Raw genomic sequence first — 18,235 nt, 5'->3', positions numbered from 1 at the left:
AGGCCCGAGGAATAAAAAGCTGCCTGATCTAATGAGCTTCCAGAATATGAGGGTCATAAAAGAAGCACTAGAAAGAGGCACTCTGCAAGCCCGGTTGGTCTTCTGTTGGAGGGTTTCTGTTGGAGGCGGTGTCCAGGAACCAAGCTTTCCGGCATGAGGGGGCTGCAGAGCAGGTACGAAGTAGGTGCGGGGTCCAGGAGGGGACGTTAGGCCTCTCTCAAACGAAGCCAAATAGGAAGTGCGAGGGTTTGGGCTAGGAACAGTTGTGGGGCCATTAACCACACTCCTTCTACTGTGCTCATCCAGGCACCCTGCCCGTAGGTGGACCTGGTTGATTCGTCCCGGGATCTAGTGACAGATGAGTATCCCCTACAGTCGAGATGCATGAAATAGGGGGTGCTGAGGACAGGGGACAGGTGGGAGGGTCAGGGAGCCAGAGTAGGCCAGTGAGGAGCCGGGCGGCCCCGCATCAGGAGCCCGAATGAGTGAGGAGAGCGGCCAAAGGCTGAGGCTGGGTTCGTAGGTAGTGGTGGCTTCCTGGACTTCGGAGCCCGGGCAGGGCCCACGGCATCGCACCACCACTGCCGCGACGTGCGGCCGGTCTCACCCGGAGCCGACGTGGAGAAAGTTCTGTATTTTCCCTTCACCTGCTGGGATGTCCTCCTTTCTGGAGCAGGCACAATCAGCTGTAGAAAGGCTGTTCCAAGCTTTTCGAAATACCCACTAGACAATCTTGGTCGTATATGCTTTCCTTAAGCCAGTGCCCAGATTTTAAGATCCGTAAACGCCGAAGGATCTGTGTTTGGCATCTTTCTCACATACTGGTGGTGAGAACATTGTTCTCTGATCTAGATATTTGTGACTGTATGTTGTTGTAAGGGTAAACAAACCCAGTCAAATCTTGCGCTTTGTAAGATCCGACACTGGTGCCACAACAGCCACTTTGACTACGTCAGTCCAGTGACTTCGTTGTCTCCCGGATGCCTCTGGCACTTCTGTCTCGCTTGGCACTAGGGTCCTGCAAAACGGAGACCCTGTCATGTGCCCTGCTCCCCAGAGGCATCAGAATTTGAAATCACTTTCATAAAAACACCAACCTTACACTTTAAAGGTCAAAACCAATGAATCGGACTTGATGACCAAGTCCTGCGACCTTGAAACCATAATATCTCAGGGCAGAAGTCAGAATAACAAAAGAAGTGTCTCATGATTACAGTAGCTACCCCCAGCCTCTTCCGCAACGTCCCCGACGTGTGCTGTCCGCCTCAGGATGCGACAGCGGACTCCAGAAGCTGCCGGTTCCAGCCTCCGTCAGTGGCAACCTCACTGCAGCCATCTGCGCAGGGCAGAAACCACGGGGTCATCACCGGCTTGGCCTTTCTCCCACCACCCGTGTCCACCAGGAAAGCACCTTAGCGTCACCCCTGACGACCTCCAGGTTGCTCCCTTTCTTGCCGCGATCAGCACCGTCACCCAGCTCCGGCTGCCGGGCCCTGCCTGGACCGCTCGGGCTTTCTGACTCCTCCTGGCTTCGTCTTCTGTCGACACGGCAGTCAGGGTGGTCCTTCTAAATCAGACAGTAGGTCTTGTCTCTGCTTTTTAGAAATTCTCCAGTCTCTCCTTCAGAAAAAAAATCTAAACAGTCTTCTTTGCTAGAAATGCATGGACTGCAGCGTCTGCTGGGGCCTAGAGTCTCTTCTCATTTCCAGGAGCATCTTTGCTCTGGGAAAAGCTGGCTTTTGTTGTATGGCTGAGCTCTTTACTCTGTGGCGACTGCCCAGCCCAGCTTCCATGAGGTCAGACTTTGCTAAGTACCATCTCACTAGACTTTGAGTCTTAAGCCTTTAGACATGGATCCGATCCTGGCTGCCACTTAGAAGCCTGTGTAACTTCACAGACCCCTGGCCTGTTTTCTCAACTGTATGTTAAAGAGATTGTAAGAAGTAGCCATGCAGGGAACAGCCCGGTGCTCTGAAGTGCCGCCCGTGACGGTGGTGGTATTTCCTGTCCAGCTGGTAAGGGAAGGCAGGTCGTGGGGTGTGGGGTGTTCCTCCTTTCTAACCAGGACTGTTTCTAGTCATGTGCCTGCAGGAGGCGTCAGCACGGTGTTTAACCTGCTGTCCTCAGCGGTGGTGCCCTAGAGTGTACGCGGGAAGCTTGCCGCCTGCAGAGAGAGGGTGACCCAAGGCCTGCGAGTAAGCCCAGGAGAGAGGAAGGGTGGGATCTTCTCTCCGAAGGGTGTTGTTTATGAAGCTCCTCGTGGCTTTTTTCCTTTTTCCATGAAAAACTCTTGGTCCTTTTGTCTTCTGCCACGGGCCCTGGTTATGGACGGGGCGTTGATGTGAATAGTTTCCAAATTGGAAATTAATGAGGTGTTCTGTCCAGCGAGGCTTCCTCCCGTACCGTGAGGCCCCTGCCCCTGGGAATACCCGCTCCGGCTTTGTGTTTTCCTGCTGCCCGCCTGCGTAAGGCTGTGCTGGGCATCCCCGCTCCCCTGCCGCCTCCCCGCAAGGTGGTTGCAGACTCGTTTTCCTGGCCTAAGATATTTTTTGCTCCATGTGTCAGCTCGATTCCCGGAATCACCGGATCGTGTTAAAACAGGATGGGTTCTGCCGCCTGAGGCCACTGTCACTGGGCCAGGAAGTTCTCCCTGGATCTTCAGAACCTTCACTTCAGCCTTTATGTGTTCAGACAGAAGGCCGGTACAGGTCTTCTGGGAGGCAGGCATTGCAGGAAACGTCTCATCCGCCCCGTGGTCTCGCATCCGGTCGTGTCTGCGGGTGCTGTTGATATGGGTGTTGACAGATAAGGAAGTGGGCTAAAGGTGCCCCTTAGCAAGAGTGGCTTGCACCGAGACGGAGTGGCCAGCACGTGTCGTCAGCCGTCTGGTGAGGAGCGGCGGACTTCCAACGTGCCAAGTCACAGGTGATACATTTTCAGAAGTCCTCAGGATGAAAGGTGGCCCCTGGTCGGGGCTCAGCACTGCCATCAGAAGGTCCAGAGGGAGCAGCAAGGCTGTTTAGAGCGGGATACTCTGGGCTGCGGGTGGCAGGGTGTCCAGGAACCTCCTGGAACTGACTGCAGAGTTTCGTGCATAGATATTTCAAGGGAGAAGGCGTGGCCCTTTCATGAGGTTTTTTAAGGATTCCTTAACCCAGCAGTTTACATGAAAACGGATGCCCAGTCATGGTCCGAGGCCGCCTGGCCTGTGTGTGCTGGTTACCCTGTGTAAGTGCGCGGTGGTTTCCTGTGTCCTCTAGGAAAAAGGCCTCAGGAGGCCAGATATCCTGTGACCTGGATGCCTGAGGGAGTCTGCGAGGCTACTTGTAAAGTTTGTGAACGAGAGGAATGGACTAGAGTGGAAACGAAAGTTTTCCTAAGCACGCTAAAGACAGCCTGTCAAGCAAAATGTGGGTACACAGAAGGGGGAGGAGTGACTTGGTTTGGAATGAAATGGAGAAAAGGAAACAAGCTAAATCTCCAGGGGAAAACTCTGTGACCACAAGAACGAATAGGTCGCAGCCTGTCATTCTAGAAGAGGCTGGAGCAGCTCCATGAGCGGGGAGTTTTCAGGAAATGTGGCTGCGATAGGACAGGCCCGGGCCGGCCTGAAAGGGGCTCTTCTGGAGACCTGCGCGTGACACTCCCCCGGCACTGTCGGGGACACCTGGACGCTGCCCTGCCAGTTTCTCCCGCCTCCAGGACCCACTCGCCTCAGCAGAAGGGTCACGAGCACCATGTTTGAGTTGTCTGTATTTTTAGAGAGCAGTGTTTCGTGGCATAATCCAGAAGGTACAGTTGGAGGATTTTTATTTTAAGAAAAATTAAAGTCTATTATCGCAGATTCAAGACTCTATAATAAGGCTCTTGGCGCCATGTCAAAGAAACGTGCGAGCGGCTGGCACCCTTCCGTTCCTGGGCGTCATGGGTGCCATTCTCAGAGTATGGGCTCTTCCTCCAGGGGAAGCCGAGGGCATCGGAGGCGTCTCTCTAGCCTTCCAGAGTGGAAGCCGTCTTCCCTAGAGGCTTTGGGATGTGGACCGCTCCTCCGCGCCGGGCTCTCTCCCCTCCCCCTCCCGGAACACCTGTGGGCCCTTCAGCTGCCTCTTTGGGGAACCATCCTTTCTGAGGCTGCGCACAGAAAGGCTGGTGCAGAGGAAGGGCCGGTGTTTGCAAGCCCAGGCCGAGATGCCACTGCGGACGTGCTCCCTCGCTCAGGAGTCACACTTCCCATTCCACCTTCCTCATGCCCTGGAACCCCACTCAGCCCGCCTCGTTCTCTGCCTTGTACTTGACTCCATAGGTTGGGAGTCTCTGATGTGGGTGCTCTCTCGCTTCTTCTTCCTCTCAAGTTCGCCTTTCTCGACTCCCCTTCGCCCCTGCCTCCCCTCCACGCCCTTGTTCCTCTCTCATGGATGGGTCACCTCCTGGGGTCCCTTGGTTCTCTTGCATCTTCAGTCTTTTGTACTGGCTTCTTGCCCTCACCCCGCAAACAACAGCATCCCCGTCCTGCCATCCTGGAGGCCATCGTCCGCACGTTACCGCCACTGCTAGCCATCCACCTACTCCTAACCCGTAATTTCCCAGACGTTTTCACACATGACACGCACAGAAGTGTGCTGTTTGACTAGCACACGGGTGTGTGTGAGAGGCCGATGGAAGGCAGAGCCCTGGCTGCCCATGGCAGCACCTCTGTCCTCTGTCCGCAGCACACACCCGAAATCTTTGCAGGTTGACTCCATCCGCCCTGCGCCGGCCCTGCCCTCCCCCCCAAATAGCCTTCCTCAGGATCACCGCTAAGCAAATGCTCAATGCACGGACTCGTGCTTTGTTTTCATCCTCCTCGCCATCCAGGTGGCATTCGACATAGACCAGTGGTCAAGAGCTTGGACCCTGGGGCTGGACTGCCTGGGTTCATCCCGGCTTTGCTGTTCTCTGACAGACCCCTTCATGTGTCAGTGCCTTAGTTTCCTCATTGGCTGAATGAGGATAATAAATACTAACCTCACAGGGTCGCCGTGTGATCGAATAGCTGCTCTGTGGAAAGTGTACAAACAGTGCCCGCCTCATCTGGGTGCTGCGTGAGTGCCTGCGGCTGCTCGCGAGTACCCCTTTCCTGAAGCCCCTTCCCCTGCCTTTCCTCACCTGCTCGAGACTCTTCTCCCGTCTCTTCGAGCTCTCTCGTTTGATTTCATCCTGCAGCTCATCTTCGTGTTCCCCAACGTGGAGGAGGTGGTGGACAAGGCAGCCTTGTCTTACTCGCCTCCCCCTTTTTTGTTTTTTTCTCTCTCTCTTTCTCCCTCTCCCCCCGCTCCCTTCCCCCCCTTCCTTCCTTCTGGTTGCTGAGGCCGGCTCCCTACTCCCACACTAGCCATCACCCCAGGCCCCATACATAGCCCCAACCAAATCTCCCCGCTGCACCTCAGACTCAGGAGTCCCCCAAATATTTTCATGTGTATTCTGTTGTTTTAAAAGTAGTAAATGCTCGTTATAGATGTATAGATGACTCGAAAAGATAAAATACAAGTCAGTGGTGTCTGCTTTGAGCCCGATGGGCCGCCACATGGGCCGAGTTTTCCCAGGGAACGTTCGGCAATGTCTGGAGACAGTTTTGGTTGTCAGCCTAGGGGTCGTGGAGAGGTGTTACTGGCATCCAGTCGGTAGAGTTCAAGGATACTGCTAAACATTTTACAATACACGGGACAGCCCCCGCTACGAAGGATTAGTCAGCCAAACAGCGCTGAGGTGGGGAAGCCTGTTCTGGACTTTGGTCTCTCCATAAATGCCCCAAATAGGACGAGTTAGACTTGGCTTTCTCTTTCGACCTCCATCCTGCTTCCCCACCTGCGTTCTCTGTTTCTGTTGGTGGCCCCACCTTCCCCCTCACCCCACATCCGATCCATTACGAAGCCCACAGATTCCCCACCTGTCACACCTTCGGCATCTGTCCCTAATTCTCTCTTCCACTTTTGACACGGATGGCCACTCAGCCAAACTAATAAAAAAGCCTCCGACAGGCCCTTCCCTTCGAGTTTCCTGCTTGACCTTGGCTGTGCCACCCGTGTGCTTGGAGGCCTTCCGTAGACTCCATGCCTGCCACGTCCACGTCCCGGGTCAGTCTTTGTGCCCAGCCAGAACCTAACACCATTCTGAGCAAAAAAAAAAAAAGTCAGTGCTCAGGAACTCTCTGGAGAATGTGTATGGATGAAAGATTGCATGTAAGAAAAACCTGGAAAAAGTTCTCCTCGCAACAACCTCACGGCCTGTGTGTCTTTGCAGATCTTGGACGAGTGGTTTGGCCGGACCGTCATCTGCTCCTGCACCAAACTGAGCTACGAGCATGCGCAGAGCATGATCGAAAGCCCGACTGAGAGCATCCTGGGGACGGAGCTGCCCCCCATGTCCCCGGAGCACACCCGTGAGGAGGTCCACCGGGCTGTCCTAAGTCTGCACAGAATCGCAAAGGAGTTACGCAAACAGCGGTTTTCGGACGGTGCACTGCGTCTGGATCAGGTCAGTCACTTCCTTACTCAGTGCCACCGACAGATGCGACTCGTGTGTGAGACGCAGCATGGCAGGCTCGGGCCCCTCCCGCCGTCTCTTCCCAGTCGTCACACGGAGACAGTGCTCTCTGAGGCAGGCAGGGACTAACTCCCAGCCACCCGCCCCACGGCACGGGAGGCCTGATGACGTGAGTCAGGGCAAAAGGATAGTGTCTATGTGGGTGACTCTGTGACCAAAGCTCACGGCTGGTCTAACCTGCGTTCGACCCTCACCTCGGCTTCTACCTGTCATCCCTCTTAGTTGAGCTGGGAACAGGAAACATGGAAGTTTAGAAGGAGCTGACCAGTATCTGATCACAAAGCTTAAAGAAAAAAGTATTTCTTCGTATCCCTTGACTTCTAAAAAGAGTTATATGTTTGCCAATTCCAGATTAATATCTGAAGGAGCAGAGAACTGATGAGCCCATAGAATATTGGCTGTTGAAGAAAATGATGGCCCAGGATGGTCTTGGTGCTCTTGAGTATCACAGCCGTGCCAGGGGCCCTCTGGGACAGAGGCAGCTGTCACTCAAACCTGGTCAGACTTCCATATCCAACAGCCAGTGACTGTTAAGATCCAGGAGTTCTGTCCTCGTTACTTGGCAGTAGTACATCGTAGAGGAGAGTCTATGTTCCATATCGTGCAATTTTTCTTCTTACCCAAACCCCAGAGTGCTCGCCCTCCTCCCCTGGTTGCTATATGCTGTGGGAGGACTCTGGGTGTTTGAAAAATGAGTTGGGCAACAGGATTGGCTGATGGAGCTGTTTATCAGACCATTGGCAGAGTGCAGCCTCACCGAGAATTCTTTCTCGGAGCCTTTCAGCTTGGAGAGATCTCAAAGGCCTTGGTTTAAGTCTTCTACACGAAGATCTCATTTCATACTACCCTTTATGCTAAACTCACGCTAACACTTCCCAGCAGGCATTGCACACAGCTGCAGCCCTGGGCTTAGGAGTAAGCCAGCAGTGCGAGGCAGGGAGTAACCTGTCCTTCCCGCGCGTGGGACCGTCCGGGTTCCCGCTGGAGCTCTCCTGCTCCTCCTGTCTTTGCCTGGGCTCCGGCAGCGAGCAGGCCTCTCAGCCCCAGAATGCCGACGGGCAACAGGAAGCAGAGTGGCTGCGGGACGAGACAGCAAAGCCGACGAAAGAGAGGCTGAAGGCGTAGGTGGCAGAGCCTTGCCTTCCTCCCTTGGGGCTATGAGCACACCAGGTCTCACTCACCAGTGGCCGCCTGGTTGTCACACCCAAGGACACTTTTCAGTTCTTGCTCCCTAGACCTCTGTTCTGAGTCTGGCCCTTTGAAACTCACCACCTCCCGGTTCTCTGCTTCCTGTCGTGCATCTCCAATAGTGCTGGTCCCTTTGCAGAGGCCTCTTCCTTTAGGGGTGGCATTTTTCCCTCTATCCCCACTCCCTCCCTGAATGAATTCCTCCCCTCTTGTGACTTCACCTACTAACCCGATACCCGATGATGCCCAAATCTGTCTCTCCAACCCTGACCTCCCTCCCCAGACAGGCCTCTCCACCGCCTTCTTAAACTCTTTGCCTGGATGCCGCATGGTCTTCTCAGCCAGTGCTCCCATTCCTTCTGTGGGACTCAGTGACCGGTGCCCACGGCAGGCAGCACATGTGGCTAGTGCTCCCACCAGCCCGTGTGTGTGTGTCGAGTCGATCCTGCCGATTCCCAAATCCAGTTGTGCCAGTTGTATGTGACTAAATGTTAGGTGAGCTGATCAAATAAGAGCATAAAAAAGAAAGCTGTAAAGTCTGTGAAATGAAATTAAATTGTTTAGAAAGACTCGGTGAAGATGAATCTTCAAAAATTCTGCTGTTTGGGTATGACAGATACAAAAGAGTAGGGGAAAATTATAAAATTCGGGAGGAATTCTGTGCTAAGATTGCCTTACAAATGTCTAAGTTCTCTTAAAAAACAAACTATAAATTATAGACAATGAATTATGATGCAGTTTATTCAGAAAAAAGTATGGAGAAATTCAATTAGCATACTCTTTAAAATGTTTACATGGAAAAAAAAACAGTTAGTGAATGTACATTTACATAAATTAAGTTAAAACGAATGTTTAGTTACCTCTGTATCTCCTCTATGATTCCCCTCTTTAGCCAGCTCCTAGACTAACTAACCAGCCACCTCTTTAAGTGCATCGAATGAGAGACCTTGCCCCATCAGATTGTTATATAGCTTGATTGAATTAAATGCATGAAATACTCTAAAAACTGTCAAAGATGTGAGCGTTCATGATCTCAGCGCCCATGAGGAGGGCCAGGTGATCAAGATAGAAGAATGATCACAGGTTGGTGCTGACCTGTCAGCTCATTTTAGAAATCAGAATTGTATGACTGAAAACAACTTCAGATATCTATACCTCCCTGGCCCTCTCGATTTATAAGTTAGAAAGCTGAAGCCCCCAAAGGTTAAATAAGTTATTACATGCAAGAAATCCAGGTAGCTAAGTCTTCGTTCACTTTTCCTCCATTTCCACCATGACGACTTAAGAGAGAAACTTTTCCTTCGAAGTGAGAAAAACAAAAGCCCTCAAAAGCCCTAATTAGATTTCAGTTAGTGAAGGTTTAAAAATAATGGATTTACATCCTTGGGGTTGATTCCTTGGTTTCCCAGAAAACCAGCGTGCGGCCCCCAGCTTTAGAAGGGGAGCAGGTCATCCTTCCGCAGCAGGGGACGCTGGTGAGAGTTTGTATGAATCAGCTAAACGGCCGGTTCAGGAGTCACTGCGCCTGCCTCCCGCGCCGCCCGCCCGCATTTGCCCTCACGAAAACCCATCTTTTCCTCGGTGCTTTTGGCATAGCCCGCTGCGTGAGGTGCTCTCTGAGGCTGCGTTTGCCTCGGTTCACTCTGTTCACAGTTTCGGTGGCAGTCCTTTCAAAAACTGACCTTTTACACTAGCTTCAATTAGAAAGGCTCGGTGAGAGGCCTCTGTATGAGGGGACACCGTCCATGTCACACAGTATGCCCTTGGATGCAGAATACAGCTGCTAAATCCGAAATTTCACCTTTCCAAGAAATGAGTGTACCGTGCTGACCTTCAGAGTGAGTGAGGGCGGGGACACCGGTGTGGTGCCTGTTTGTTGGGTCAGGACGGACCGGTTCGGCGGTCATAATAACTGCAGAAATACAGAGCAACCTGACCGCCGGGTGATAGAGACCGCGGTCAGCAACGTAGGCCAGAGCTGCCTCGCCCACGTCGTCGGAGGTAGTGACCCTCACTCAGCCTTCTGGGCCGCCTGGGCTGGCGCCAGGCCCTGGAGACCACCTGCTAGCAGTCCTGCCTGCTACCCCAGTGTGCTCTCAGATACCAGCAAGTTCTGTGTGTCCTGTGGTGTGAAATGCGGTGGGACACATTGCCTTCGGGCCGGGTCACCTGCTCCACACGTCTCTTTCACCTGGAGTTCAAATCTAGTTCTAAAGGGAACTGCTAGCTCAGTGAAACGACGCTCCTTTGTTTCGCTGCCCAAAAAGCAACTGCTCGCACCAAACGCATTCTTTGTGCATTTTGGTTGGATGAGTTGAATAAAATCCCTTCCAGGTGGTTTCTTCCCATCTTCATGTTTTCTGCTGCCATGTTAATTCTAGAATTTAACACAGATGCTTGTTTTATTTTATTATAACATATGTCACTCCGATGTCTTGAAAGGAGTCTCCCATAAAGGGACTCTTTTTGTGTTTGTAGTCAAAGTAATCATAATGGTTTATGATCATATGCAAATCTTGAGCTTTTGGGGAGGGGCGCTGTGGGAAGCCCTCACTGCCTCCCTGGTTCTTGCTCTGTGACTCAGGCCTGTCTGACAGACCCTGGGAGTGCTCGGAGCTCCCGGCCTGTCTGTCTTGCGACACAAAGCCTGCCTCCAGGCAGCCTCCCCTGTAGGGAGGAAGGTGACATGGCTTGACTATGATATGACATTCTTAGCCATTGCCTTCAGAATGGATAACAAGGGAGGGTAGCAGGGTGCTAAATAGAACCTCAGAATAAAAACACCTTGGGAATATTGGTTGTTTTCACGAAACTATACATACAGCTTTCTGGGGCATTCTCTACAGCTTAGCATTCCTCAGTCTGGTGATAGCTCTTAGAGGCCACTCTATGCCAAGGCTTCTGAAGAGTCCAGCCCTACTTCCTGAAGGAAACTGCCACTTCTGGGTCTCCAGCAGGTTGTCAGGGGATGTGAATGGCTCCTAATGAGTCTTTGACTTTCTGAATTTGGAGGAAGTTGTAGTGAAGAAAATTTATTTCTATCTTCTTTATTTCCCTTCATACTGAAGGAGCTTTTACTGAATTCTTATGAGTCTGATATGAATCCCACCTGGCATGGTGCTGAAGCTCAAACTTTAGGCCGTTTCTTTGAGAGGACTTGATTGTAAAGATAAGCTTGTTAATGGAAATAACCTTTAAATACCTTGGGACTCTAGCAGCTGTGGAATGCTATTATGGTTGACCTTGGCCTAGCCAGCCTTTAAGTCAAGGGCCTGCAGACTTTCTATAAAGGGCCTGATAGTAAATATTTCAGGTTTGCTGGGCCTTCTGGTCTGTCACAACTACTCAGCTCTGCGGTTGTAGAGTGAAAGCAGGTAGAGACAGACAGGCAAATGAGTGTGGCTGTGTTCCAATAAAATTGTAAGAACACTGAAATTCGAATTTCATATAATTTTCATGTCACAAAATAGTATTCTTCCTTTGATTATTTTTCATTCATTTAAAGATGTAAAAACCATTCTTAGCTCGTGAGCCGTGCAGAAGCAGGTGGAAGGCCAGAGTTGACCTGTGGTCCATAGCGTGCTGACCTCTGCTTAAATGAAATTCAGCTCTGTTACCCAGTCAGCTTCTAGCAGCTCATCATCACTGCACTGGGGAATCGGGCTGGGTAATGGAGAACAGTTGTGCTAAGTTAGCTCTCAGGATGGTTTCATGCAATTAAGTAAATTATTTCTTTGATTAGTACCATGCTTAGCAGGTCCAACTAACTGGAAGCCAAAAGTAGAGGAATAAATCAGTTTAGCACCAGTTCACTTACCCTAGTGACAGTCAGGTAGCTTTAATTAGCCAGAAGCAAAAAGAGCAGTGGCTCTAATTTCCCACTTCTGCCAGCTCTGCAGCCTCTTCACAGTCAGGCGCTGTTTACTACAACATCATTAACCATCTTCCCCGTGCCACACTCTACATCCCCATGTCTGTTCTGCCACAAGGGCTTTTCAAAGACTCGAGGGGCTCACCAGACTTTAAAGGCAAGGGAGGGCATTTCAGGCAAACTGGTGCAGGCGTGGAAGGGGTGACAGATGGCAGATTGTTCCAGATTTTGGATCGTAGAGGGTGAAGAGAGACAGTAGCTAGAGAAGGAGGCAGAGGCTAGGCCTTGAAGCCCGCAGGAACCAGCTAGGGGAGCCATACAGTGATTCAAAATACTGGAAGTGATGTGATCAGAACTGAGTTTTAGAAAGAGCTTACTGGCTGTAGTGTGGAGAGCAGACGAAAAGAGAAAATATAAAGGTTGCTTATATTCCAAGAGAGAAACAACAAGGGCCTGACACAGAGACTGTGGGGAGAGAGAAATTTACAGATCCAAGAGAAGAAGGAAAATTGGCCGCGGCCTTGACAAGGTGACTGTCTTGATTAGATATAGGAGGGAGGTGGTGGGTAGTGAGGGAAATCAAGGAATCGGGAAATCAGGTTTCCGGTCTAGGCGCCTGGGCTGATGCAGTACCATGGACTGGCTGGGAAACACTGCAGCCTGGGGGAGCTGAGAAGACAGGTGATGGCTTCCATTTAGGTAGGGTCTGTTGAGTTTGAGGGGCCAGCCAGAGACAGACAGGAAGAGACGGGGAATAAGCATGTGGGCATAGCGGTCTGGAGGTCAGCGGGCAGGGCTCACCTAGAGGTAACCAGCTGGGAGCCAGCAGCCTCCAGGGGGTCCTTAGTGTGTACGAATGAGCAGCCATGTGGCGCACAACAGACTGGAGGGTAAGGAACACTCCCTCCAACCCCAGTTCTTAGGTCCCTCTGTCCGTATAAAAGCAGCTTTAAATCAGGTTATAAAAGCAGAAGTATATTCTTACAATGCAAGTATGTTCTAATGCTGGAAAATTTAGAAATTGCATGAGTCTAAAGAAGAAATCAAAATCCTGTATAACTCCATCCCCCAGAAATACCGCCGTTAATATTTTGGCATCTTAGAATTCCTTATGAATGTCCCTCTTACCATGTCGTGGCAGGAGGGAGGAGTGCCTAGCATAACATACCTATAACTTTTCAATTCTGCTTTTTAATGTTATAGAATGAGTTTTTTTTGCCTGTCATTCAGAATTCCGCTGAAACATTGTGATGCCTGTGTCATTTTCCGTCATATGAATCTGCTCTTAAACATTCAGCCATGCCCCAGTTGTGGACGTGTAGATTCTGGGTTTTGGTACTATAAATGATAGTGCCTTGGCCGTCTGTGTTCACAGATCTTTACCCTGATTTCTGATTATTTCCCTAGGACATTCCTGGATAGGGTCCGAGATACAGACGTGTTTTAAGAATCTCGAAACATTGTCACATTCCCTTGTGGGAAGATCATACCAGCTTATACTCCATCCAGTAGCCTGTGAATAAGGACACCTGTGATGGAAATACCTGTCCACATGGGGCATGTTCGTGTCTGTCAGTCCCTCTTTCTCTCTCTCAAAGTCATGTCTAGGTCTCCTGAAATGTCCCAGTGACTGTGGTCTCGGATTATTCCTTTATCTTTCATATTGTTTGATGTGTTAACACCAAAGACTCTTCCTGTTTGCACAAGCCATTATAAAAAATGCTCCGAAGGCTCCTAAATTTTTAAGTGACCGAGAGAGGTGGTTGAAAGCATCTTGCTGAACCCTTGCTAACATGGAGCCTGGAGAGTCAACTGGGGCCCCAAACTAAAGCCCTTCTTTCCGCTCGTTAGAATGAGTGAAGAAACCCATTGTGTTGAAATGGTGCTGAGCACGATCGATCGCTGCGTTCTTGGACCCTCAGAGAACTTTGTGACTTCGCTAGCCTTTTTGTCGTTGCTCTCTGCTGCGTGTAGTAGCTTTCAGGCATTGTTTGGGTTGGCGATATGAATAATCATAAGGAGATCTAATTGAATTAAGAGTAAGGAGAACAGAGTCGCCCTGTGTAATCTGTGCCACCGTAAGAATTGCTACGCCCCTCTGTAAGGTGGTGATATACAATATGGGAAGACTTGTGCTGGAAATTCAGGCTTCCGTTTAAAGGTACACAGTGCATTACTTCAGCCATGGAGATAGTTCTAGAATCAGTGAGGCTTAAAGAATATCACCCTGTCACATTTTTCTTTATTTTTCCCAGTTACCAGTTTCATAATAATCATATTAGCAAAATTTTCGCTTAGATTTATCCATCTCATTTATAGATAAATCCACAGCCAAGAATCTGTACTCTTTTGAGCCCTTCAGTGCCCAGGTTTCCTAGGATGGCCTCTGGAGCAGAGTGGGGCATCTGGAGAGGGACAAGCTGCAGCCTCCGGCTTCAGGGAGAACAAGAGAGCTCACGGGTCCCCAGTCACAGAGAGCTGAAAGCCTTCCTTTGCGAGAAAGCCGGAGACTGACTCAGTCATCGTACTTTAATTTCACATGGAATGGGGAAAACAATCCATACTTATACATCCCAAGGCGTGAACAGGAGACACTTGAAAACTCGACCTAGTTGTATATAGGTAACACTAATTACAGCCACTTATGTGAGCCGATCACTATTTGTGGCTTGTTAACATACGCATAAAATCTAACACATATCATTAAGTTTCGGAGTAACTTTGTGGAGCAGCTTGTTATTATAACCTAAACTCTTCATGTACTCACTCTTCCTCTAGGCATGTCACATAGTCATTTACTCATAATTTTCAAAAATTAGAAGGAATACGGGTAATATTATTCTGGAAGTTGTTAAAAATACAGACTCAGACATGATCTCCGACGCTCACAGGACAGATATTTCTTGAGTTCCTGTTGTTACAAATGCTACTGTAATTCTGTGGAGGAGCCTTAGCCTAAAGCTGGCATAGTGAATTTGAGAAGAACTCTGTGTCCTTACGAGAAGCTCCAATAAGATAAAAAGCCAGGCAGTTGACAGGGGCGAAGGAGTACCGAACCATCAGGTCCTTAAGTAGGTGGGATTCGTGGGGGGAGGCTGGGCTGGGAAGAAGCCCTGAATCATAGGTGATGACTGCGAACACGTAACTGGAGAATAAGAACCGAAAGTCGCGGACTGCCCACCCTGTAGAGTTCAGAGATACACCGCTGGCCCCCGTATCTGCAGGGAGTTGGTTCCAGGCCCCCCGCGGACGCTCGAGTCCCCCGTATGAAATGGCATAGAATGATGCAGACGACTGGCCCTCCGCATCCACGGATTCCTAGCCATGGGTTGAATGTACAGTTGATTGACCCCTTGGATGCAAAACGCACAGATTTGGAGGGCCGGCTGTGCTCCATCACACTGCACCCTCCTCTGAGTCCTGGACCCCCTGAGAAATAGACACACAAAGCCAACTGAGGTCAAAATATCCCGTCTGTTACTGATGAGGTTTGGGTTAAAGAAAGTGATGAGCGCAGGTTCTGTCTGCACAGCGCCTTGTAACAGCCCAGGAGAAACTAACATATAGAAAGAAACTGTTAGTCACTAAAGGGAGCCGCAAGTAGCCAGAGATGGAGAGAAGCACGCCCTCTGCCAGCCAGACCTGGTACTCCGCGCGTGGCCCTAGCGCCACCTTCACTGTCAGGCGCCCTCCAGTGCAGTGGCTGCCGGTGAAGACCAGTAGCCGATGGTCAAAACCAATCAGAGGACCAGTGCTCTGGTCAGAATGGCCAGCGCAGATCTTCAGCACGACCCCGAAGTCTGCTTTTTATATAACTTTAGAAAGTAAACTTGGCTCCTGCTCCACTTTGAGATGCTCCTCACTTGCTTGTACCCAGGCTGGTTTCTTGCAGATGGGACAAGCCCTGCTCCCAGCCTCCTTGACCCCTAGACACCTTACTTAGCTTCCAGGACCCTGAAGGGTGAAACTCCCGGTTCTGCTGCAGAGAGGTTTGCGCTGGCCCGCCCATTCTTCCCTCCCACTTGGGGCTTTATTTACACCCGTCATCCCTTTTGGTCACATGTCACATTGCCTTGTTGTTTTTCATTTGCTTCCCTGTCTCCCTCTGTAAGAGCAAGTCCCTTAAGTGTAAGGACAGCGTCTCGTTCGTCTTCGTGCCCCCAGCGCCGGCACAGCGCTTTTTAACCAGGTGTTTCAAGGTCTCTAAGCATCTCTGTATATAGTGGTCTTTTTAAAAAGAGGTGACGGTTGTGATCTGTGAGAGAGACTGTGGCTCTAGAAGAGAAGTATGTTTGTGTAAGAGAATTAAATGCACATTATGAATCAAAAGGGTTCCTCCCCTTTTGAATAAAAGGGTTGGGTGTTTGATTACTTGCCAGGGCACATGGGGTTTAGAACAAGGTGTAATGAGGACTTTCTCAAGGTGGAGCTGCCCGGACAGGTGTGAGGAGCCAGGAAGCTTCAGCACCCCAGGGGGCTGGCAGTGCTTCTGAGGCGCCCTCTGTACTTCTGTGTTCACCTCTGTGTCCTCAGACCAGGCCCTCGGGGAGCCTGGCAAGAGGCTTTCCAGGGGAAGGCACAGAGACCCCGGTGTGTGTCTCTGGGAACGGGGATGCTCAGGCCTGTCAGACAGCTGGCTTGCTAGCATGGGAAGGTGGGCGAGGCACCAGATCCGCCCTCCCCCCTACCTTCCTCTTGAAAAGATTCCCTCTGGGGTGAGCTGGGGTGAGCTGAGATGAGCAGCCATCCCCACCCCCCTGACGAGATGGAAGTGATTTGTGTGCCACGGTGGGGTCCCCAGGCTGATGCTCCCCGGGAATTCGCTCCAGGACGGGCAGTTCGTTGCTGTGAGGGGAGCGCTCACGTGGCAGCTGGAGCGAGACTGCGCCCAGACGGCCGGTCCTGAGGCCCCAGCGCTCCAGAGGCAGCGAGGGGACACAGAGCTGTCACACTGAGAGATGCCGTATAAGAGCCTTCTGCGGGTAGGGCAGGGCAGCAGCCGGCACCCCTGGTCCCTCTCCGAGATTCAAACCTTCAGGTTAGCGGCTGTGATGGTCAGACAGACCCGGCCCCCCAGCCCCGCTTTCACACTCATGGGTAGGACGCTCTTGGACACGCCCCTTCCTGTTCACGGGACACTGCACGTCCCCGCCCTGCCCCTGTGTCACACCCCATGTCACTTAAATGTGAGCAGAATTGCGACATCAGAGACGTGGAACCCTCGGACGTTGGTGAAACCTGCCCTGAGGAAGGGCACTCTGCAGCCACGACTGCCCGTCGGGCCCGGCCCAGTTGGTTTCGGTTTCTGCGGTGCCGTGAGCAGGGGGCTCTGCTTCTGCCCTGTGCGCTGTTTGTCCTAAACTGTCCTAAACACCACCGCTAGGATGCTTTCCCGCATATGCTTTCCCCTGTCACTCGAGGACCTACGGTCTCCTGAAGCGACCTTCATGGACCAGCAGGGCTCCGTAAATATTCTGGGACGAGATACAGGACTGCGAGGTTTTCATTTTGTCAAACGAGGACATTTTCTTAAAAACCTAGTTACCATCTACTGTCTCTATGATTTTATAAATGAGAACATTTTAGCACCAAAACAAAGGAAAGACGTGACTTCACCCTGTGGGGCAGTCTTTGACACTGAACTTCGTGGAAAACCTTTTTCTCGATTCGTTGATCTCCCATCAGCCTTTAAGAACTAATGACTCCACGAGATCTAAACACTGGCTTTGGGGGGCCCCCACGATGTAGCCCATGTTTGGTGTTCCGTTTCCCACCTACCCCTGCGCCTCCCTCACCTGTCCTTCCCTGCCTCAGGTAGCCTGGGCCTCCGCTTGCCCCCCAGTCCCACACACCCACTTCCTCCCGAAGCCAGGCGGCTCTCCCCGCCACGTGCCGGCTGTGGTACTTGCGGGTTTGCATCCCTCTCGTCTTGTAGTTGTGTTTCTTTCTTCCCTGCTCCGTCCCCGCCTGCATTCTCGGTTGCCAGCTGTGTGGAAGGCAGACACCTTGCTGTCACTTCTGTCTCACCCATAAATCCACAGTGCTGGCACAGAAGAGGCATGCTACAAGCTGTTCCCAGCTCTCTAAGTCACCCGAGGTCACTGGGTGCTTGAGGACATTCTGCCTTCTTTACAATCTAGAACTTGAAGATGTGGCCCTGTTATTTCTCAAAGAATTCCCACAGTTTTGAGGAATGGTGGTATTGTAACGAGTTCCGTTGGTTTCGTAACACACCATTCCCATTTTAAATGACGTGAGGCAGATATATTTTAATAGGGAGAACTAAAGAGCTGTAAAATTATTTTGTAACTTTAGAATATCCCTTTTGACTTAGCTTTTTATTTTCCCACGTGTCTTTTGAATGCCTACCGGGTACAAAGTACTATGCCAGGCGTTGGGGACAAAAAAATCTTAGAACATGGTCACAGCTCTCAGTATCCCAGCCCTCAAGAGTAGCTTAATGTCTCGTGCAGAGAGGATAGATAGAATGGGGTGAGCAGGAGAAGCCTGGGCGTGTTCAGTTTGGCCTGTGTGTGGAAGTGGCCCCTTACAAAAAAATCTTAGAACATGGTCACAGCTCTCAGTATCCCAGCC

The 18,235-nt window shown here is 51.0% G+C and overlaps 1 protein-coding gene across 1 annotated transcript in view; it reads left to right on the top strand.

Moving 5' to 3' along the window:
* The window catches only part of DIS3L2 (DIS3 like 3'-5' exoribonuclease 2), a 273,001-nt gene that overhangs the window by 202,514 nt on the left and 52,252 nt on the right, over positions 1 to 18,235 (top strand). Inside the window, exon 15 of the mRNA XM_015585355.2 lies at positions 6,280 to 6,513. Within this exon, the coding sequence (XP_015440841.1) occupies positions 6,280 to 6,513 (234 nt within the window). The remainder of the gene's footprint in view (positions 1 to 6,279; positions 6,514 to 18,235) is intronic.

The sequence above is a fragment of the Pteropus alecto genome, unplaced genomic scaffold (genome assembly GCF_000325575.1).
Source record: "Pteropus alecto unplaced genomic scaffold, ASM32557v1 scaffold110, whole genome shotgun sequence".
In the NCBI taxonomy this organism is placed as follows: Eukaryota; Metazoa; Chordata; class Mammalia; order Chiroptera; family Pteropodidae; genus Pteropus; species Pteropus alecto.
Note: the sequence above shows the minus strand (reverse complement) of the source record. Positions and strands in the feature narration are given on the sequence as shown.